The sequence below is a fragment of the Struthio camelus genome, chromosome Z (genome assembly GCF_040807025.1).
Source record: "Struthio camelus isolate bStrCam1 chromosome Z, bStrCam1.hap1, whole genome shotgun sequence".
Lineage (NCBI taxonomy): Eukaryota > Metazoa > Chordata > Aves > Struthioniformes > Struthionidae > Struthio > Struthio camelus.
The window spans coordinates 55,188,809-55,212,283 of NC_090982.1; the positions used below are offsets into that span (position 1 = coordinate 55,188,809).

The 23,475-nt window shown below is 40.1% G+C and overlaps 1 protein-coding gene and 1 long non-coding RNA gene across 2 annotated transcripts in view; one reads left to right on the plus strand and one right to left on the minus strand.

Annotated features, from left to right (window-relative positions):
• The first annotated feature begins 283 nt into the window (after positions 1 to 283).
• Positions 284 to 23,475, plus strand: part of LOC138064779 (uncharacterized) — a 52,292-nt gene continuing 29,100 nt past the window's right edge. The window contains exons 1-3 of the long non-coding RNA XR_011138031.1: positions 284 to 1,095; positions 2,653 to 2,845; positions 11,146 to 11,343. This is a non-coding gene — a long non-coding RNA (uncharacterized lncRNA). The remainder of the gene's footprint in view (positions 1,096 to 2,652; positions 2,846 to 11,145; positions 11,344 to 23,475) is intronic.
• Positions 6,001 to 23,475, minus strand: part of LOC138064775 (adhesion G-protein coupled receptor V1-like) — a 273,548-nt gene continuing 256,073 nt past the window's right edge. Inside the window, exons 89-91 of the mRNA XM_068928702.1 lie at positions 18,521 to 18,712; positions 16,702 to 16,879; positions 6,001 to 7,889 (exon numbers count right to left, since the gene is read on the minus strand). Of these exons, the coding sequence (XP_068784803.1) occupies positions 7,771 to 7,889; positions 16,702 to 16,879; positions 18,521 to 18,712 (489 nt within the window). The 3' untranslated portion in view covers positions 6,001 to 7,770. The remainder of the gene's footprint in view (positions 7,890 to 16,701; positions 16,880 to 18,520; positions 18,713 to 23,475) is intronic.

A 23,475-nucleotide genomic window follows, 5' to 3' on the forward strand; every position in this document is an offset into this window, starting at 1 on the left:
AGCTCTTTCTTACAAGATGGGGGAGGGGGCAGGGGATCATATTTGCCATTGTACCTTTAAAAAGGCCTGGCTAAGAAAAAGGCAGCACAAGCTCACTTTCTGCTAAGGCAAAAGCTATTAGAAGAAATAAGTGAAGAAGAAGTCTCTCCTGCAGGGAATTTGGGCCCAGAGCATGACTGAAACACTAAACAAACAGAGCAGGGAGAAAGGTCACTCCTCCAGAAAGGGGGGATGGCGGGGGGGAGTCGCCGGAGTATTTTTAGATTTCTGCAGCAAGGAGAGCGCAAACAAAACCTGTGGCATGGAGAACATGTGGGACAGCAGAATTCAGGTCAGGGAGTTAAACGCCGCAGAGGGCAGCTCGGCAAGTGCCGCGTCCGCGGAGGCCGGGTAGGCCTGGCCGTCGTGAAGGGGAAGGTCGCGCAGCTCCGACTGCCCCGAGCCACAGAGGACGAGTGGAGGGGCACAACCGCGATCGCGCAAAATGCCGTATTTAAAACAAACAAGCAAATTAATGAAGACAGAGTCAGCGGAGGCCTAGGCGGTGCTGGGACCGTTTGGATATAACCAGGCGCAGCGCTTCTCCACGTGCTTCTCTTTCCCCCTCGCTCCAGTCCCCCCCAGCCGCAGGGAGCCACGACAGGGCTGCTTGCGAGACGCAGGCGTTACCCACAGGCAGCGCGGTCGACGGCACAGCCGCGCTTCGCTGCTGACAACACAGCGCTCCCCCGTCCTCCTTCCCAAAACGCCAAGCAGTAGTGCCTCAGCGTGGCCACAGACCCGAGCGCCAGGCTTGCCAGCCCCTGCAGCCCCGACAGACGTACCCTCAGCCCCTTCCTCCGCGGCTCCGGACGCCGTCCCGAAACTGAGGCGCTCGGAGCGACCAACCCGCGCCCCTGCTGCGCAGGCCCCCTCCAGACCCTCGGCGCTGGCAGCCAGCGACCAGCCAGGCCTCTGAAGAGTCGTCTTCAAGCAACTCTCCGCTAAATGGCTTCTGGGGGCTGCAGGAGGTGTCCTGCCCTCTCCCTGAGCCCCGGCGGCAGGTGGGGGCCAACGGCTGCCCTCGAGCTGCCGCCCTTCTCCAAAAGCCGTCAGGTGAGCAAGGACCCATCCTGCCATTTGGGGCGGGAGTAGCACTGCCTCCTCACCCACAGCCCTCGGCCTCCTGTCTGCCGAGGCTGGGGGATTTCGAAAGGCAGCGAAGCGGCTTAGAGAGCCAGGGAGGGCGGTGGGGGCGGGGGCGAGGCAGGCGGCCATGTCGGCGGCGGGGCGCGGGGCGGCGGTGCTGCCTGCCCCCCGCCGTGGCCCTGCAGAGCCGCTTTCTGAGCACGTGCCTCCTGGTTTGTATGTGCTTTCTCAAGGCGCCACGGCTTCCTCTTCCTTTTGACAGCTTGGCACTCGCGAAATCTATTTATAAATAACGTTGCTATAATTCATTGGTAAGCATGTGATGACATACGTCGAGCTGTCATTTCGGCTTCTCCTCGGGCGGGGTGCCGGGCGCTGGCGGCAGCGCGGCGGCGGCCGTGGTGGGGCGCAGGACGCGGCGGGGCGTGAAGCAGCCGAGGGGCACGGTGCCGCCTCGGCCCCGGGGCTGTTCCGGCACTTCTCAGGTGAGAGTGGCCCTTGGAGACCGGGAGGCGCCTGTGTCGGTGCTGGGAGGGCAGGAGAGGCGAAGGAGCCATCACCGGTCAGAGCAGGCCTTCCTGGGGGATTTTGGGGTCGGGCTAACTCCCCGTATTCATAAATCTCTGGCTGTGACAAGACGGTTTGAAGAGATTTTTGTTTCGGCTCGTTCAGAGCTGCCTTTTATTTCCTTGCACCTCCGCCCTTACGTGCTGATGCTAGTAGATGTCACGACGCGTTGCGGCCGATATACCCAAAATGCAGATATGCAGTTATTATTTACAGTCCTCCATATCCAGTGACAAGGGAACACTTAACCAGCGGCTAGCAAATTTCCAGGTTTTAACAAAATTATCTAGTAATTTGTTGTTTTAATAATGTGTGGTTTACTGATAAGCAGTTTAGAGCTGTAGAAGATGGATTATTCTTGACTTTCCTATAGCTAGATGTATACTCAGAAACTAAACAGTGCCAAGAAACGCTCCCGTGCAGCGCAACTCCAGCTATATTTTTAAACTGTTGAACCGTTCCTGGCGTCGTTTTGGCCCATGCCAGTCTGCACTCTCCCCAAAAATACCTGCGCAGAGGCTGGGGCTTAGCACAGCCCGGAGAAGATTATTCCCCACGGGCAGTTTGCGTGTAGGTACGCTGCTGCGGAAGCAGGGGCAGTTTAACGGACATAGGGCGTCCTGTGCCAGTTGGCCTCGGTGCCAAGGAATGAGCCCTATTTAAGTCGCTGGTACAAATGCAGCTTGCGTGCTCACGGCACCAGGAGGACCCGCATTACCCTCCTGCTAAAGGGAGCACGTACTCCCTCTCCTACTCGGTGGGAAACGAGTCGCTGGCTCTCTTTATTAGGAGTCAACAGTTGTGATGCAAGAAGGCAGTTTCTAGCCAGGTCACTGTTTGTTTGTTTGTTTGTGTCTCTTGCCCTGCCCCAACCTCCAGGGCATGTTGTTCTCCCAAAGCAAGAAGAAATATGGTCCTATATGTATATACAACAGAAATCTGTTTGGTCCTTGCCAGATAAGAAAAATCCTGTATTCGCTTCTCCACTTCGCCACAGTGCTCAGTGTGCTCACAGGAAGATTCGAGGCAGCTGGCATACTGAGGTGTCCTGCCTAAGAGGGGCTGCAGGTAGCGCTCACCCTCCTAGGCGCTGCTGACGTCCGAGAGAAAAGGGAGATTTCAGACATCCCCTTCTCTTGCATCCTTTTTGGTAAGTGTATATCCCCATGCCAGATGCATAACTTTTTCCAGTTAGGAAATGGAGAAATCATGCTTAACTTTGATTCAGGAATTGCAAAGTAGAAGCCTAAAAGTTTCCAGGATAAACCCATTTCATAATATGGACCGCAGTGTTTTAGTTTTCAAATCGAGACTGAGTTTGTTTTTATTACATTAAATTCTTATATCCCGTAATTATTTTGTGTCTGTGTGTACATGGTAACACGTACTTGTCTTTCACACATACTTTAAACTCATCAAAAGGTATGCCAAATGTTGCTGTTTGCTCTATATGAAGAGTAAAGCTACATTTCAGATTACAGCTTTTGGAAATTAGAGTGTCTCCTGATAAAAATCACTGTGAATTTAGACCAGTGGTACTACCACAGCATCTTCAAAGCCTAACTGCTGAGTTGGGGAAAACTCTGTCATCTTCAGGAAAAACACTTCTGTGCACTTTTGACACCGGCCATTGTTATGACACATTCCTGGGGCCTTCTCCAAGCTGCTACATTTTAGCCAGGGAATGGAGTGAGAGTTATTAAATCTATGCTTGCAAGTTTTGTGCTGACAGTTCCCAGAATGCATTTCTCTGGATCTCCAGGAGAGTCCTTCTGGCAATCTTTAATAAGAGCCACTGGCAAAATAATTCTATGAGTAAAACCACCACCTCCAGGAAGAGCAAGGCCTGCTTCCGCGTGTTCACAGTTCCTGTCAATGCCAACCAGAATGTCATGACTAGAGATGCCCCATCAGTCTTTGTGTTTGCAGAGAAAACTAAAAATGTTGACAAGTAATAAGAAAAACATGTAAATAATTTTCTCCAAATCTTGTGTATTTGTGAAGATGCTGTCTTTATCATGAGCACAACTATGACTTAGTTAAAAACAAAACAGCTAAAAAACATTTTTAGGTTTTCAAGCTACTATTTAGACCAATTTATACAACTATCATCTTCTCAGTTTCAGGAAATTGTTAGTTCCAGGTATTTCATTCAATAATACTTGAGTATTACATTGCAGTTATTTCTATGTATTTATTTCACAGAAGATAATTTTCAACGCTGAAATGAAAATGGAAAATCTCTTCGATCCTTTCTGTGAAAATAAATAGGATAACATATTGAATTGAGCAGATTAAGCTTTTGATTAGCATGCGCTTGCGTGTTGTAATTACAGTATGTATTACAGCCAATAGAAGGAACCAGGAGGAAATTCTGCTGCCAGCTAACTGGAGACACAGTCTGAATTGTCACTAATTTGCATGAGTGTTGGTGAAGCAAAATCTACAGTAGTAGCTCAATGTCCATAGCTGAGCACTAGGGAAATATATCTGAAGGCAAGATTTGCCACTGATCTTATCCAGTTTTCTAGTCAAACCTCTGCAGAATGGGTTAACTTTATGCAATTTTATGTCGAGCACATACCCAAATTTTTTCCCTTAGCCTTCCCGATACAATTTAATCCTTTGCAGACCAAATATTTCACTGTGCCGTTCTGTGCAGGATGCATGTCAACGATGACTTTGGAACTTGGGTATTGAGCATTTGCGTGGTATAGCCAGAACCTAGATAAATTCAGGGTCTCTTATAGGTTCTAAAGAAAAAAAACAATCTGCGTATTTCTGTTCAGATCCCTGATATGAATTGGCTTATTTTGAATATGTGCCAAGGAAAGGAAAATCAGATTCTTCCCCACTGGCTTTCACCAAAACATCTAAAAATGTCTGTCAAACTTAGCATTTTTAATTACTTATTTACTTGAATACGAAATTAATTCAGGAATCTTTTAAAAAGGTGACTTTACTTATGTTGGCATATAAATGATGACAAACTCCTGAAGCATGTGCATGATTTGTGTGTTCTGTGCAAACATATTTATGTAGCTTTAGGTGAAGCTAGTTTAAAAGGAAGGTTCTTCTCATAGCCGCCTATGAAATCTTACATGTATATTAACCGCAGCTCCCTTTATCCCTCAAAACAGAGAGGATGGCCTCTTATATAGAAATCATGGCTCCTTTTATAGAGAAAAAAGAAAGGCAGCAAGTCTCTTGGTGTTCTTCACTATATAATACCAGAGCAAAGGGCTGAATGAGTTAGTCATCAGAGGTAGGACCAGGGGTAATAGTTTGAAAGCTTTCTAACTGTGGATTCATTCATGTCAGAGAAACAAAGAAATATTTATACTCTCTATCAATTTCAAAATAATGTCTGAGATCAGAGTACCACAGGAAGCACTCAGTCTTGTTAAATACAAGTCAAGCCAGCTGTAAAGGTACTCCTGTCAAGGTGTTGCTGTCTGGCACATCTCAATCAGATGTGGCTGTATGGAACATCTGAATGAAAGCATACAGCTGCAGTGCTCTGATTCAGATGTGGCTTTATGGCACATCTGAATCAGAGCATGCAGCCGCAGTGTGCGCTGATCTGAATCTTCACTGTATGTTGGCTATTCAGGGAACAGCAAACATGAGTTTAATAGAGAGCCATGCTATTAAAACACTGAATTTTCTACAGACTATATTTTCTTTTAAAAAATGATTCTGGAACAGTAACAAAGATTCATCTTATGATCTTAAACCATGTGAGCACCACCTAGAGACTTAAAATTCAACAAATGCTGGCAGCAGACATCACCCTACTGATCTGCTCTGAAAATGCTGATACATTTACAGTAAATCCCTAACCAGGCCAGTTGTGCAACAAGCTGAAGTGACACAAAGTATTAACATTTATGGTGGTGAGTCAAAATCAAACAAACATCCTTCTTTTATAAGCTTTCTCACAGCATGTAGTAGCATGTACTGCAAGTAATGAAACATCTGTTACAGGCCTAACTTTCTTGCAACTGAGCAAGTGTTGCAATCATTCTCTAGGGCCAGACTTCATGTTAAGGCCTTAGTGGATAGATGAGAAATATCAACAATGGCCAGCACTCAGCCTGGTTGATTCAGGAAGAAAAAAAGCAAAAAAAGAAAAAAGCAAGCAAGGAAAAAAAAAGAAAACCCTTCAAGAGCCACGTTTCCTCTGCACTCCAAAAGCCAGGTTTCCTCTGTAGAAAATCAAAAAGTATATTATCATTATATTGCAAAATGTCCAAAACTAATCTTAACTTCAGGCAGTCTTATTTCAATGACACTTGCAGCTGATTCAAGTGCCCAGAATGCCCTTTTCAGCAGGTCTAGTATGGGCGGATCCTGTAGAACAGTGAATTACAAAATATGCTTAGATGATTCACTCTTTTATAAAGTAGTATCCTTTATGGTCCAGATGAACTGCATCTAGTTTTAAAGGCTGTCCCTTCTATGCAGATACAAAGGTCTTACTGACTTCAACATGCTTCAGTATACTGCTCATGGTGACACCGACTCGGTCTTCCCCACTCTTACCCTAAAGTAACTTTTGCCATTGACTGCAAAGATTTGGTCCTGTTTGCTCTGTAGCCTGAAAAGTTCAGGCAGAGTCAACAAAATGGCTGGGAGCCAGAAATTTAAGGCTTGATGCAGCAAAGCATGTACTCATTAAATATAGACATGTTCTTATTTCCCATCAATTCAAACATATACTTAAAAAGCACTTGATTTGCTGACTAGAAATACAGTTATTGGTGTCTGTGAATGCTTTGCTAAACATTAGACTAAGGCTCCCCATTTAAAGATAATCTCTTCTGGAGATGAGTGATGATTGCAAGCTGTCCTTTTCAGCCCTAGCAGTAATTACAGAATTAGGACACAGATTTGGTTGTTTTTTTTTTTTTTTTTTTCAGATAACAAATGATTTGATATATTAAAACTTGTATAGATAGTACAATTTGCAGAAAAGTTTCCATAACAAAGGTTTTCTTTTAAAAAGAGAGGTTGTTGCTTAGAGCTTGCTCAACTTAAAGCCTTTAGGCAAGTTCCTGAAGTAGATACGAAAGGCTTGCTTCTCATTTACTGTATTTCTACAACATGCTCAGAAATGGTTGGAGGAAAATTCCCTTGGCCTCCTGCTTTAATGTGTTTTTTCCCAAGTGTCTGTGCAGAAGCAGAGTTAATGATTCCTATAAGATCAGTCTGCCTCCCCCTCTCAATTTTGAAATACTACTTCTGTATTTTTTTTTCCCAAGGGAGTAACTTTTCTTGCTAGTTTATGACTCCAGATTACTGATCTGACCCCACTTGTAATGCAATACTAAAACCGTTCAATCAGAACAGGGATATCTGTGTAGCACCCACAGAGATTAACAGAAAATTCAATTCTTTAGCATTCTTCCCTTATTTCTGCTTGTGAGAAGAGAAAGAATTTAACATCATGACAACAACAAGGTAACACAGTCAGCAATGTACAGCTACCCTGCAACAAGCTTTACAAGATCTCATTCTTGTCCTTCCCTCTGTTTGTTTCATATCATCACATGTTTTGTCATGTCAGAACTTACGTTTTAAACTCTCTGGGTCAACACTGTGTCTGCAAAGTCCACCGATTCCAGTTCTCAAAGCATAGTCAGAATAGTACAGCTTAGGAAACTTAGAACTGTGCAATTAAAATGCTTTCCTGTCCAAGAGAGTGTCTCCATCATCTTACAACTCCATAAACAGTGAGCAGAAATTACAGACTTTTTTGTATCAAATGGACTCTAGTATTTTTATTAAACAGTGTTATGCATACAGGTTAATTAAAAAAGCTGCAGTTCATGAAATATGTGCATCTAGCTAGAAGATACAAATCTAGGCCAATTGTCATTATATCTGCTGAAGCTCAGTCACTGTAAAAATTTACAGTTTATTCTGATATTAAAAAAAACATGCTTTTTTAAACATTCAGTATAGCTCACAGCATTCTACTACACAGCTTCATATAGCATTTTAGTGCAAAAGGAAATACAAATACAAAAATACTGAAGTTTGAATTAAAAAAAAAGCAAACTAAAAGGGAAGTTAGAGATGAGTGTCCGCTATGGGTATTCTTCTAAGCTCTACAATCTGGGAGTTAGCCATGCTGCCGCCATCCTGGCTGCCATGGCAAGAATCATTATCACTGACACTGAGACCTGCACCTGGAAAACAGAGAAGCCAAAAAAAGAACCAGTGAGAATTCAATACTGAAACAGAAATGGTGATATCATGTCCTGTTACATAGCTGCTCTACTTTATTCTGATCATTGAAATTCTTCCCTTCCCTACAAGAATATAGCAAGTTTTCTTTTACTGGTCAGCAATTCTGAATCCACAAATTGTAACGCTAACTGACGTTGTTTTGTACCATCCAGATACACTTTTTTATATGCCACTGTCAGTCACTTTAATTGTCTCAGTAAATGGTACAATAGCTATTCAGAGGTTGCCTTGAAATCACAAAAGCATAAATCAAGGCCTGGCTTAGGCTGGGTTCATGATCTGGCTGTTAAAGTCTGCTATTTCCAAGAACTTCTTCATGAAGAATTGATTTTTAATGATATAATTTCCCTGTTAAACTATAATTCCAGCTGTTTTAATAGGATTGTAATTTCAACATGTGAAAGGGCGCTGACTAAATATTCTTTAACCCACATTTGGCACAGGCTGGTGTATTGTGTTTTTCTTCTGCTGTGTGAGAATACAAGACTTTGGCCTATGGAAACGTCCAAGACATGTCTGGAAGAGACCTCAAGAGGCCACCTTGTCCTTTTTTTTGTCCAAAGAGTACTGCTAGCCAGTTGCTTCCCTGCATTTTTGCAGTTGCTTATTCATTTGAAGGTACATAATCTTGCACTTGATTTTATGAAATGTGCATTTTTTCAGACTACTACTTCACAGAGTATCTGTTGGAACTATAAACTTTAGTGTACTTTCAGCTTCTTCTGTCTCTGCACTGTAGAGTAAATCCTACAAAAAACACAATTCTCATTAGGCATTACAGTGCTTGGGCTTCAAATTTGTTCAGAACTACACCTCAATGTGTAACTAGGCATGATGATTTCAAAACAGACTAATGTCAGACATGATCTTCCAGCAATGTCATTTACAAATAGCCAAAAGGTAGGAAAATTATTCAATTTGGAGAAAAGTATCTGATCTGTAACTACAGTCAGTTCAAAGGAGTTACAGAGGAATGACATTTGGTCAACAAGCCCCGAATATGGTATGCTGGGAGAGGCAAGGATTTCCATTTTCTTACTAAAATGCATTTTCAGAAATTTCTATCAGCTGTACAATGGAATCTGCTCTATTCCTCTTAGCTGACATTCCAGGCTTTGGCTTGTTTGGCAAAAGAAATTTAAGCTTTTGGAGCTACCTCATAATTTTCTATGCCCCTGATTGCTTCACTTCTAGTAATTTTTTCATAACCTACCTCCTGCCAAGAAAAGAAGTTAGGAGAAGGGGGGAGCAGTGGGAAGGAATGTGGATGCTCACTTGCTGCAAGAAGTCAGGCTGCAATCTTGAATGTGGAGATGGGTTCAGAAAATGAAACAAGCTGAAGGGTTGGATTCAGCAGGTAAAAGGCCCAGGGGCATACCTACACTGAAAGAGAGTTTACTGGAAAGAGCCTCAAGCTAGCAGAGACCTGCATAACTCAGTCCACTCTGCAGAACTTGGCAGGCTTTCCAGAACAGTTCTAGAAGTAGTCCAGAGGGAGACCCTTAACTCACAAGCAGTGCTGCGTGAATACAGCCATATTGCATCCAGACAGAAAGTGGGTATTTCTGCATTATGATCGTTCTCACACCTGGTTCTGGAGTTCGGGTAGGTGGAGTGATGTTGAATTCATTCACATCTGCTCGTTTAGACACGTGCTTGGGTCTGTCAGATACGACAAGAGTAAAGAGCCATCTGATGGACAGAGCTACCATAATAAAGACATGAAGCTTAGGACCTGAATCATGAAAATTCTTATTTATAAGCTTATTGAAGACAAACAAGCCACATTTACTCATTTATAAAATTACATGCATATTTAAAATTTTCTTTGAATCATGGTCCTAATGACTAAGTTGTTTGAAAGTCCTGGGAAAAACAGCAATTGCATCAGGAAATTATTTTTTTTTTATTATGATGTTCTCTAAAACTGTTTTAGAACAGAAACATGAGTGTAAGGAATGGAAATAGAGAAGGCAAATCAGACTGTTGTATTTACCATTTGATGACAGAAGAACAAGGTAATATTTGTGAAGTAAATAAGATAATTTAAATGAAAAAATATAAAATATTTCCTATATAGCATCATTAACATTGAAACTTAGACTCAAAACTTTTATTTAGGCTAAAAATGGTGTGGATTTCATAAAAGGAAAAACAGAAATGATTGGAAACTTTTACAATTATATTATATAAAATTTTCTTTTTATATGTCCGTGAACAACCAGGCTTCAAATTGTAAGGTGACCACTGAATGCTGGGATTAGAAAGATACTTCTCTTGCTGGTGATTACACTGCAATTGTTTAGTATGGGGTTCTTTGAAACATCTGGTGCTGGTCACTATAAAAAGATCAGATACATCAGACACCAGGCTAACCTGGTATTATACCACATATATTCCTAAATGTCATATGTGCATGCTTTGTGCAAAGTAAGAGGAGATTTTTAAGGAGGTTCTTATAAGGAACTTGGTAAACCTGAAACTGAAGTAGGCTACTTTGGGTTTACAACAGCCTCGTTCTGCTGCTGATGCAAAGGCAAACTATTTAAGACCGGATCCTTTTTAGGAATGAAAACTGAATTGTAACCAGGATACTAAACTACCAAACAATCGACTGACCAGGAAGGGTAGGACTGTTTACATGGTGGAGTTTCACAGAGTTCATAGGTCCAGCTTGTTTTCAGATCATAGCAGAATTTAAACACGATCACGTCCAAAAAAGCAGGTGGATGGTGGGTAAGTAGCCAAGGGTGCCACTTTTCCTCAATTTGTGAAGCAATTATTTCAAGAAGAATATGCACGAAAATGAGGCCTTTCTTCCTTTCTTTTTGTATCAAAGGACTAGCTATAAAGTTAAAAGTCACAGCTTGCTTTGCAAAATCAGCAAGATCCCTGCAGTGACATCTACCGGTTGAAAGACTCAATCAGTGCATTCCTATATTCAGTGAACTCCAGTTGTTATCATTTAATTGATAACAATTTAATTGATGATTTAATCACAAATTTTCACCAAAACATTTTAAGGGAAATGGAGATTGCTTTGTAATTACTGTACCCCTACTGCTAGGAAGGTTTTTTATCTCATAAACACTTATATCTTATTTTCTGAATCACTAATAATTTGTATTGTATGGGTAAAATGTATTAGACAGAAAATTAATATGCTACATAGACAAATTTTATTTCTTCTTTTAGGTCTTGACTCTACAGAAATGACACCAATAGACATCCAGACTTCTAAGAATAAAGTTCAGATTTGACTCCTGGATCTTATGGAGTCATGTTCAACATCCAGCAGTTAGCAAATTTGTGAGCAATCACAAATGAGAACTTGAATGAATATGCGAACTGGCTTCCTTTTTCCATGAAGTGATGCTTCAGAACAGAAATGAGGTAGGTTGATAAAGCAGGGCAAGAATCTGGCACTTTGCCACTATCTACAATTTATCTGTTCTGTGACAGACAGTAAGACTTGTCTCCAGGATGGTCTACTCATCACATTTCAGAATTTTAAATTTCAAAAGTTTCCTCAAATTCTGGATGCCTGGCATGAGATGCTTAATTCTCAAATCGGGCACCTAAAGTGATAAAACTAAGGTTTAAAAAACGTTGACTATGGAACTCCAGATATATTAGACTGCAAATTATGAGATAATTTATAATAAGTCTTTATCATAATAAGCTGCATTTGTTTTTTTTTTTTTTCTAATTTCTGTAGTAGATTCTTCAAGTTATTTTCTGTGTAGATTTATTTAGGATTTATCACATATGCCACTATATAGAGCAAAAGTACGCTGAGATTGCAAACGTGAGCCTAAACCTGTCCTGTCTTCTGTTGATACTGTCAGATACCTATTTGGAAAGTACCATGTGGCCAGGGTGGTATTCTCAGCTCTGACCTATGAATGGCCCTTGCAAACACCTTCCTACACAGATTAATTGTCAGTCAGAACAAGAGGGGCTTGGAGCCTCTTTTAAAGGGCTTTGTTATATTTTGCATTGACATCTAACCTAAAGGAATAATTCGGCTCTGTTTTGGGCATCACAGAAGGGGGAGAACCAGAGCATTTGTGGTAGATGGGAACATGGGTGGAGGCTAAGAGATCAGGAAAGCTATCATGTATTTATGGTATTTATACTTTGGAGCAAAGTTGATGGGCAGCTTGCTGCTTTGGGGCAGAGTCTACCTAATTTTATTCTACCAGCTCCCTTTTTAACTACCCAAGCCTAACCAACATGTAGAAGTCCTTAGCTCTTACTAACCAGGAATCATTTTACAGTGGGCTTTACTGTCACACATTTACTACTCTGATGTCGGTCTGGAAGGTGAGGATCTCATTAAATGGTTTATTAATATAAACCTTGCAAAAGAAATCACAAATGCAAAATGACATCTAGTTCAAAACGATAGCATTTTTAAAGCTAGTTAGTGCAATTAACAATAACTACTTAGTAAACAATTGTCCTTTCTCAGTAGAAGCCAAGCCTTTGATTCATTATAAAAACAAAAAATGAAATAAAGTAAATTATTTAAACCAAACTAATTACCATCCAGAAGAAAACCCAAGGTTTTAGCATGCATCCTTAGGCAGGACATGTCTCTGAATTTTTTTTCCTGCAGTAATCTTTTTGTAATTTCCTTCACATAAATTGCCTTGGAGCTGACTAACTTTCCAAAGGTTTCTCACAGTATAACAGAGTTCAGGTGACACAGTCAGCATAGTGAATCCTAACTATTTCTTTCTATATGGACATGAACATATTTGATGGAAAGGAGGAATTAATTGATAGCGCATTCAGAGACCATGGTTTTATGATACAGGAAGTCTAGCTTTTGGATTTCTGGCACCAAATACAAAACAATGTGTCCATATGACGCAAAGTTTGCATAAAGCAAGCATAAAAGCTGGCTAAGAAAACACCATAAACTGTACATTTTTATCCAACTAACTTGCTAGAAATGCAGTTGATGCCTTCATCTGATCCAGTCTGTATTTCTGGTTAATCTGTAATTAGATCCAGTATTAATGATTATGGAACCAAGGGCTAAGTGCATAGTTCTATGACACATTTCTTTAGCAATAAGGCCAAGTGTGCCAATGCATCTATTTGTGGATTTGCACTGCAAGTTGTAACTTACCAAACTGTTGCAAGTTAAGGAAAAAAAAAGTTATATGGAAGCTTGATTTTTTTTTAACCTGCACCGTTTCAGTCATCCAGTTTACAATATGGCCCCAGCCATGAATACACCAATATTACTGAGAGTGGCAAACTTCATTGCAAGGGTGGGGCATGAAGAAAGGAATGAGATTTTAGCTTTGCTGACAGCAAAACATATCTGCGAATTATATCCTCATTTTCACTGATCCTGGCTGCCAGATTAGAGCTTGGGGCTACAGACCATAAGTATAAATTAAAGTAACCCTCAGACTGCTCCAGATTACATTAGCACAAAGGACAGATGAAGTGTAAAAAGGCATAAAGACATTTCTGCATATTCCTCCACTAATCAGTGTTGATCCTCAGCCAACCTCCAGAATAGAAGCTAATGTTTTAACATAGCTGTGACTGAGTTTGGTTATAGATTGACAGTTCTAGGGAATGACAGAGAATGAAGGTTTCTGTTTCTGGTTACCAGAGGTAAAACTCAAGCAGTAATAGAACAAGCTTTCCTATTTTACCACTATAACCTAAAGCCATACCTCTCAGTTTAGGAGGAGATAAAAACAGCTAATGTGGTGCAAAGCACCTTCTACCTACTTCTGCCAGGAGCTGGGATGAAAGAATTCTCAATCTACTGAAATAAAGTGTGGTCTAAAAAAGTTGAGAAGCACTACTTAAAGTGAAGGACTAACAGAGCCCCCTAAAGGGAAGGCAGCAAGAGGCATCTCAACTGCCCGTACATTTCAGCCCATTTAGAAAAAGGGGTGCTAGGCTTTTGGCTGCTGACTCCCACTGCTTTCTTTGACCTGATACTGGTTCTCATCACCTGATGAGCTGGATAAACGCATCAAACTGACAAAGGGGAATGGAGTGCGGCGGCAAGGGGACAGAGAGGAGATAGAGAGGGAGAGGGAGAAAGAGAGAGGGAGGGAAAGGAAGAACGCTCTAATCTGAGTTGCTGTGGTTTTATACGAGTACGAATACCAATGCAAGAGAGCAAGAAGAAATGTGCAACCAGGAGGGATGAGGAGCCAGCCTCCTTACAGTGACTGCTAGCTTAACTGTGCCACAAAACCCCATGCAGACCACAGTTCAGTGAACACTTAAACAGCAAAAGCCTGTACTGCACAAGCAGAGAAGAAATCACACTTTCCGCCATCTTTTGCCACTTTTAATTGCTTCAATGCAGCTCTCTCTCTTTTACTATCAGAGGCACTTTGATTCTTTGGAAATGCACTGTACTGGACTGGAGAGCAGGTCTGGCTGAAAAAGGAAAAGCAGCTATGTTTTTTTTATTTTTAGTAAAAAGCACATTTTTTCGTTTGAAGTATTTGTTGAGCTACAGCCTGGATCTGAGGCAGTAACTGACAAACATTTACTTTGGTAGTTAAAGCTGCTCTAGCCGCAGTACCTCCTCTTTAGGCTGACTTGTTCAAACGTATGTGGGGCTGGAACCAGATAGGGCCACGGGTTTGGCTTAGAAATAAACCTTTTCCCTCCTGTGACATTGCTGAAGGCACAGTTTGGGCACGAGAGTGAACATTGGGGTAAAATGCACAGGTGATGCTTGAGCCAGCAATGCAAACAAAAATGTTTTTCTCAAACTGTGCCCTGAAGCATCTGCTTTAAATTCTATTCATCCAAAAGGCTTTTAAGAACAAATGACAATAAATTATTAATAAATAAAAAGGACATTCACATAAAATTTAGACCAAAAAAAATCAAGTTACTTTTAGACCTACCTCCTTTAGAAGGATGGTGACAAATTAACTAAGGATGGAACTTGAAGATTTATAAAAAGTCACAAAATGCTAAATCAGGTTGTGTTGGATTATATTAACCATGAGGTTTAACTGCTGCTGTTGCTTGCTAGGTTGGTCTTCATGATTTAAGGCTTAGCCTTCCACACACTGCATAATGTTTAATGCAGTGAATAGGCCAACTGATGTCAATTGAGCAGCTTAAGACAGTAAACAGTATGTTCGATGAAAAGAGTGTTAAATATGAATAGCTTCATATCTTATTAAAAATCTTCTGAGTTATCTAGTTTCCTTTAAAATATTCAGAAAGTAGAAAAAGAAAGATAAAGTAAAAGCTGCATACTTAGATACTTAAAAAAGGGTTTGCAAATCTTAAGTTTATGCATCCATATTTTAAAGTCTTGCCCAAAACCTGTAACAGTTTATTACACAGCAGCAGACTGCATAAGAAACTATATTTAGGCGGCAAAATATCCAGGTGAAGCAATAGGAAAATACAACTTTTGTGACAGTGTGTACAAAAATTCATATTTCTTAGCACTAGGCCAGTTATTTATTGCCCAATTATCTTCTTAATTAAAAGAGCTTTCTGCAATGGAAATTGTCCTAAGAAATAAAGTGTTATGAATAAAACTACTCCTTCATTAGCAAAATTCTCAGTCTTCCATCCAGTTTGACCTTTTCCACTGATGTCACTGCAGGGAACATAACTCCTGAAATTAGCAGTAAGCAGTCAGTGCACTTAACCTGCTAATTTAGTCAATATCTAGATGTTGTCTCCTTGCAGGCTCCATGATATTCCAAAAGATCAGGCAAATGGCCTCCAGTCACTTGCCTGAGTACCTTACCAAGCTTGTCCCTTTGTATTCCCTGTGATGCCTAGGGCGGTGGGCCTGGCTTAGTAAGTGCCAGATCTTACCAGGTGACATTCTTTAACCATTGTGATCTGTTATCAGACATTCCCATGTTTACCTGTCTTTGAATCAGGTTTCACTTCATTTCTTCTGCCTAAAGCCATGCCCGGCTATCAATTTAAATGATCAGTTCTACCATCATTTCAATGACCTAAAGTTTTGCTGGGGGGGCGGGGGGGGTTGGTTGGTTGGTTGGTTGGTTGGTGAGAGAGAATATGAGCAATACTTAGCTGAGAACCCTGAGGGAAAAGACTGGGATTTTGAAGACTTGAACTCTAAGGCCATTGAGAGGAATCTGATTACAAATTATTTGTTTTAGAAGTGTAGTTTGAGTGTAGGCACCTAGAGTGGCCTCCATCCCCCTTGTGTTCTCCAGCAGCTTTGTGAGCTAATCACAGTTGTCTGCTGTGTTTGGGCAGAAGTCTATCTATCTAGTTTATCATTCTAGGCCCAAATGTTTATTTGGCATGGAGATTGGGAACATCAGTATTTATGAAATTATGCTATTTCTTACAAATATATATAATAAAGATATGTACAGCATACATATCATCTATATGCACTAAAAAGAAAGGAACAGAAGATAAGACCACCAATGTCTAGAGGCAGTAAGTTAACTATTTAAGTATTCATGGAAAAATGTTCAAGTCTCCAATCTGTAGCTGGTTTCTGTAGGTCTCCTTATCACCATGACTCAAACCTTATTTTTGTGGACTATCTGTCTTTGTAATTTTAGATAGTCTGCACAGTATTTGTAGCTCATGGAATGACAGTCCAAGTGAAAACAATTTTGCTTTAGATTTTTACTGGTAATTAGATCACATGAACAGCAACTGAATCTCATGGAATGGTGACACCATTAGAATGAAGGAGAACACAGTGATCTTCGAGAAACAAGGAGAAGTGTCACTCACCAGTCTTTAAAGCAAATATTAGGTCATCAAACTCCTGTGACTCCTCATCCGCAACCAATGAGCTGTTACTAAATCCTCCAGAAGGGGGGAAGACATTGCCATTTTGTGGACTCTGCGTAAAGGCAGCACTAGCTTGACTGGCAGGCTGCAAGGATGCCCTCTCCCAGTCTGCCGGCACCTTTAACAGGTTTAAAAAGACACAGAAATGCAGTGATCATCAAAACTACAGTATACACAGTATAGAAATAATTTATATGACTGTTTAGAATCCTATCTTGAGATTACAAATTAGGACCTATGACCAGAGCCGGACTTGATATCAGGGTATTTGGAGCCAAGTACTCTGTGACTTCTCTAGTGAACTAGGTAGCCTAATTGAAAAAAAAAAAAAAAAAAGGCTAGAATTTGATTACAAGTCATTTAACCATGTGTTTATTATGCATGGCCTAGCCGGCTCCAAAAGTTAAAAACATATCCCTATTTCTGAACATTGGTCTCTAGTATGGAAAAGCTTAAATTAAAGCACTGAAGGTTCCAGTCAAAATATCCCTTCTCACTCTTCTCTTATCGCTGCCACTTCCTCAACTGGACCCTGCCTCTCCCTTCTGTATTCACTAATCATAATTACTTTTCTATCCATGATATGATCTGCTGTTGGCAGTCCACTCTTTCCTGGGTTTACCAGCACAGTCTTTTAAAGTAAGTTATCAGACTTTAAACGTGCTGGTGTACAGCTCAATAGTTTTGATATTACCTTTGCTAAATTACATCTCCCTCTTAATTTTAGGGTGGAGCTGAACGAAAATCAGAATTTCAATTCATGAAAAAAGGGATTTTTCGAATATCTGTTTCCTCCCTAATTGTGATGAAAACTCAAAATATGGAACTCTAAAAAATTGTATTTTAGAATAACCAAAATAGATTTTTTTTTGGCTCACTGTTCATCCACGGCTTGGAGCGCAGGACTGTGAATGCCTGCCACATGGAGCTGAGAAGCCATACTGTCCAGTAAACTGGGGAGTCAGGTATCACCTTAAGTGAGAAAATGAGAAGTCTAAGAAATTTAATAGTCTGCCAGGGGGCAGCTGGGAAGCATTAGCATCCAGACAAACCCACAGTCAAGCAGATAGAGAAGTGGGCAGAACTGCTGGCAGGTAGCAGGAGACTAGGCTGTCTGGTTTCCACCAAAAATATTACCAGAATGGACTTGTTCCATTGAACTATTTCAATCCCATTAAATCACTATTTTTGCTAGAAAAGCTGTTCAACTGGAATTTTTTTCAGCTAGCTCTATCAACACGCACATGTACATAGCAGCAAAAGTGACCTTCGTTTACTACAGGAAGCGAAAAAGAGATGTTAGCAGCATTCCAATTTCAGTAATGAAGAGACTGAAAATAATCTCTCTGAAAATTTGCAGAAATTTCACATAGCATGACTTTGGAAAATTAGAGACTTAAAACTAATTCAAAACCTACAGTAAGCTGAAAGAATTAACTTGATATTTTAATTTTCCATTACCTACGTTTGATAAAACTGTAACCAACATCTATAATAAACTGAAGACCCAAGCTGAAAAGGCAAAATTCTCTAGATGGGACATTACCAGAGAATTTTAAGTCCCAAGAACAGAACATTGCCATGGCTAAGGATAACAACTTCTATGGTGAAAAGAAACGTTTCTAAAAAAAAAAAAAAAAAAAGAACAATAATAATTACCAAGTGGTCATCTCATTCCTGTGTATTGCACTTCAGTATTGCCACTTACATCTCCAGTACATTTTTAATACACAGGGTAATGAGGATAGAATATTGTTACCTCTTCCATAGCACTGATCAGGTTCTGAGTGGATTTGCTGATCTCTCCACCTGCAGGCGGCAAACCACTGCCATGTGTGAAAAAAGCAGATCCAGCTGTTGTATGTCCGTTCATGTCTACGGTATAACTTGCTTTCACAGGACAACAAAGTTGATTGTGTAGGATAAAATATACCACAAAGACATAAAGACCCTAAAATACAGGGACAGAAAAAGAACATCAGTGTTTGAAATGAAGGCATCTTCGATCACGTTTGGAGTCATGGTAAGGTCCTATGTACTGCAGCAGATGCCCCCCCTCACACTAACAAATCAGTGCTTCATAGGGTTGCACTGAATTTTTTGAGATAATATGGGAAAGATGTCAATGTCAATCAGAGATTGGGAAATTAAAAGTAAATTCATATCCTGAAGCCTCCAGCAAAACATAACCCCTCCTCTCCAAAAGAAGAGTTATTAAAAATGATTATTTGGTTGAACCCACACAATTGCAAAGCAAAGCCAAGATCACAACAACAACAAAACCAACTCAAGTTTCATAGCTGTCATAATAGTGAAAGTGTGGGTTATGGACTGCCTTTACAATAGGAGCTGGCAACTGTCCCCTAGCCACAATTTTTTGTTCTCTTACTGACCTGCTGGCTCTTTACGTTCTTGCCCCAACTTCAAACTCATGCAAACTGCATTGCTGCCGTCACAGATACCAAGCTGTAGTTATAAATTAGATTCTCTGTGAGATCTACTAATTCAACAGTCTTTCATTTGTGATTACTACAAAGGCTCTACTGTATGCCTCTGCAGTTCATCTTTAAAACTTGCTAATTTTGACCTTTAGACTTAGCCAAGAAAAAGTATTATAATGACATCTTTTGTTTGCATAGAAACCCAGTGATTGAACTTCTGAATATGAAATCTGACTTTCTCTTTTTGATCTAATTCTTAAATTGCACAAATACTGAGGTAAAATAATCAATTTCAGTTAGTCGATCAACCAATTCAATAATTAATAAAGACAAACTTAACCAAGAGGTTAGAGAAAGCAGACTTCAGGATTCTTCCTCATTACTGCAATACAATTAAATTTGCCTTGTTTTCACAGTTCCCGTTGTCCTCAAGACTCCCCAAACCAATTGTACTAAACAGAACAATTTATTGGAAAGGTATCCATAGGCATGAAAATAGTAACTGGGATTATAAAAAGTAAGGAGTTTCACCTATTTATATCGGGGAACTCCACAGAGAAGCAACTTTGAATATACATTGACACTGGAAAAACCTAAGCTATATATTCATTCCCCCCCGTACAAAACAGACAACATAAAATAACGCTTTATGATCCACAGATTCATAGTTTTTAATGATAAAACTATACGACAAAATAGTCTATAACAGCCTAGTCTGAAGAGACACATCACAGAAGTTAATGCGATTCTATGAGATTCCAATCTGAGCTGGACAAATGGTATGGAAATAACCTCATACACATCCTATAAAGTTGTATAACTATACAGCTCTATATGTTTTTTTTTTTTTGAAGAGCAAAGTGAAAAATAAAAATATTAAAAATTATTTTAAGAGAACACTTTCCCACTTTTCCAGATTATTGGGTTTTTTGTCATGAAAATCCAGAGCACTGAGAGACTTATAAAGGAAACTTCTTTGTGATACATGTAAATACATTCCAAAAACCTGAAATACATACTGCACTTAAGAAACACTAAAAAGGAACTAAAATATCCTTTCATTCTATAAAGAAATCCAAGGACTCTCATGTAGGTCAAGCACAATGGGAACAGCAAATGGATTTTTTTAATGTGAGTTATTTAATGGCTACGAAAAGGGATAACAATTCTAAGAAGAATGGATAACAGTGACATTATAGAACTCAGAGCAGCCTCTGGCATTCCAGTCTCTAAGGACCTAGTCATAAAAGCTGCACATACCTTTTAAGTGGGTTTATACTTTTCAAGCAAAACCAAAAAAAGGAAAAAGACTAACAATCCACACTTCTGTCTTTCCAAATCACAGAGACATAAAACACTGATATAGTAGGCCCGTGTTATGTCACACTCTGGTATATGGCCCTGAGCGTGGACACTCTTCCGAAAGAAACAAATATGGAACAGAGTGCCAGTCTGTTTGTTTGTTATCTCTCTAACTATAGCCCAGTATCTGGCAACCAAAAGAGCAAAGGGCTGATATATTAGGGAGTAGATACTTGAAAACACAGTCCCAGGGACAATTAAATATCCCCTCAACTTAATAAATCCCAAAGAGAGAGGCATCTGGTTGCTACTTCTCAGCCTGAGCCTCAGTCTCAGTTCTTTTTGTGACTGCATTTTTATTCTTCAGTACTTAAAATTGTAGTTATACCTGAAGATACCTTATGTGGAGCTACAGCCCACTGTACTAAGTCCGTTGTGATAAACGAACAAAACCAGATAGTTCACAGTCCATCCAGAAGTAAGATATGCTCAAATAAGTAAGTGAAGGACAAAGCATAAAATGTGCGTATATGCATCAGTAAGCGGTCTCAGTGGTTGTAGCTGGTGGCCATTGACTAGTCACCGTGTTTAATTTTCAGTGTTTCAAGACAGTGCTGTTTCTGAGGAACTGCTATTATAACAGAGCCACAGAAAGACATTTTGACACCCAAAGCACCCTTGTCTAGGTTCCTACCTGCTGTCACTACTCCTGGCTCTCACTGCTGTGCAGAGATATAGGCCCTTTTCCTGGGTAGCAGGCGACAGCATTGCTCAGATACATTTGCTCCCAGCTGGTGCCTCTCTTATTTCACTCTTGCCACAGCCCTCAATTCATTTATCTAGATTTAGAGAGAGACTGACTAGATTTGAGCTGCAGAGTTCAAATTGTAAACTGACCTTTTCTGTTATATACTAATACACTCTTGACACAGGAGTTGGCAGCAATCATACAATAATTTGCTAGTTAACCATAATACACGTTTTCCAGTTAAAGATATTTAGACTCTATCTTGTCAGGCCAAACCCAGTTACTAGCAGCAGAGATACGGGTTCCAGGGATCAAGGAATCAGTGCAGTATGATCTTTTGAGATTTCCCAGACAGCCCAGCAGTTGTTAATATTGGAAGCTGAGAAGGAATTTCAGTCTGTGCACTTCAGAGAACTCCCACATATTGATGCATACTGGTGATGAGACTGTTCCTCTGGGTCTTTCCATAATGAGCAAATTGACTCAGGGAGGTTATCTGACTTGTCTAAGGACACTAGGAGAGTCACTGACTGAGTTACCAAACAGAAACAAAAATTCTGAGTTTTACTTCTCCCACCCTTATAAAATATTACAGCACTGCCTCCCAAACATAAATTTATGAAACAGTCTCAATTATATCTAAGAAAACCAACGCTCCTAAGTAGGCCGTATCACTTACAAAAGGAACTGTATTGTTGAGTAGAAGATTACTTGCTTAGCTTGAGAAAGGGCAGATCCTTCTTTGACACATATGCCTACCAAGATCTAGAAGGTTAAGAATATACACTCTATAGATATGAGTTGATACGTGCCATTGTTGCTTTGTTTAAAGTATCCAAAAAGTGTTACGGTCTTATTCTCGCTACTCTGTGCTTCTATTAGAAATCACTGCAATTGCATTTCGAGATATCAAATTAAGACAGATGGTTCTGCCTAAACAGTACTAAGTTCCAACAGTCATAAATACTATGATGCCATGGATCAAGTTGTATTGATCTGTGCTTAGCACTAGCAGCTACCAGACTGTTTACTTTGAAAGAGCACAAGAAGTACACGTACACCCACGTTGTGTCAGTGAACCACAACTTTCACAGTCTTAAGGGTTTTTTTTCAAAAGCACTAGCTTGAGAATCAAAATAGGCTTCATTACACACATGACACTCATAATGTTCTTTTCACTTACTCCCTTAAATACTGTGAAAATAGTCTTAAAGTACTATAAAATAAGGCTGTTAGCACGGTAATATGTGTTTCACTATGTTTATCATGAATGGGTTTGGCCATGTTGACACCGTTGTCTATTAAGCCAGCTTGTAGAACCTACCTACTCATGTTTTAGCTGGATACCAGCAATTGCTATTCCATCCAATACTTTTACATATACCTAAGCACAGTCCTTCCTAAGTTAGACCAAGTATGAAATATAGAGAATAGTCTGTTTCTGTTGACAGGCCTACCAGACTTGCAGGATGTTCAGAGAAGAAACCTAAATACTCCAAAGGCATCAAAGGAAGCAGGTCTGGGTATATATGACCTTTGGATATTAGCAGCACAGATAGTACCTCTATTATGAGTTTCAAAATATGTGATAGATATTAATTCCTTATTCTTGAGAAGACTTAATTCCACAGCTTTCATGCAAAAAAATACAAGTCTGCCTAGTACCAGTATCCTCTGCTGTTGCATATAAATTCAGAGCCACCTCACAAACATGTACAGGGAGGCCAAAAGAAACGATTTGGTCTTGTAATGAAATGACTGATGATTGCTAACCTGCAAAGCCTGACCCAGGGATCCTGGAAGAAGACAGAACAATTAAGCTAAAGAACTAGGGCTTTAGAGGATCTATAATACTACATAACTTTTGTGGTTTGGGCCCACAGGACTACTTACAAAGCACTTAATCCCATGTCATTTACAGTTACATTATGATAGTAGTATTAATATTGTTGCTAATGTTACAGCAAAAGATAAGAGGGAAAAGTGTTACTAATATATCTCCCTTGAAGAAAGAGAAGAGTAGTACTTCAAGCAGGCAAGCGGGCTGTCACAAAGGTGGAAGGATAGACGGCTTAAAATTCTTCTCAAACAAATATGGTGGTTGCCTGAAAAATGTGTGTAAGATATTGTTAGTAATGGTTGCTATTTATTTTACTGGTGTGTGCTGATGGAAGACAATTCAGCTTTCGTTATTTCAGCAAAGCAAGTTGATTTGTACTTCTC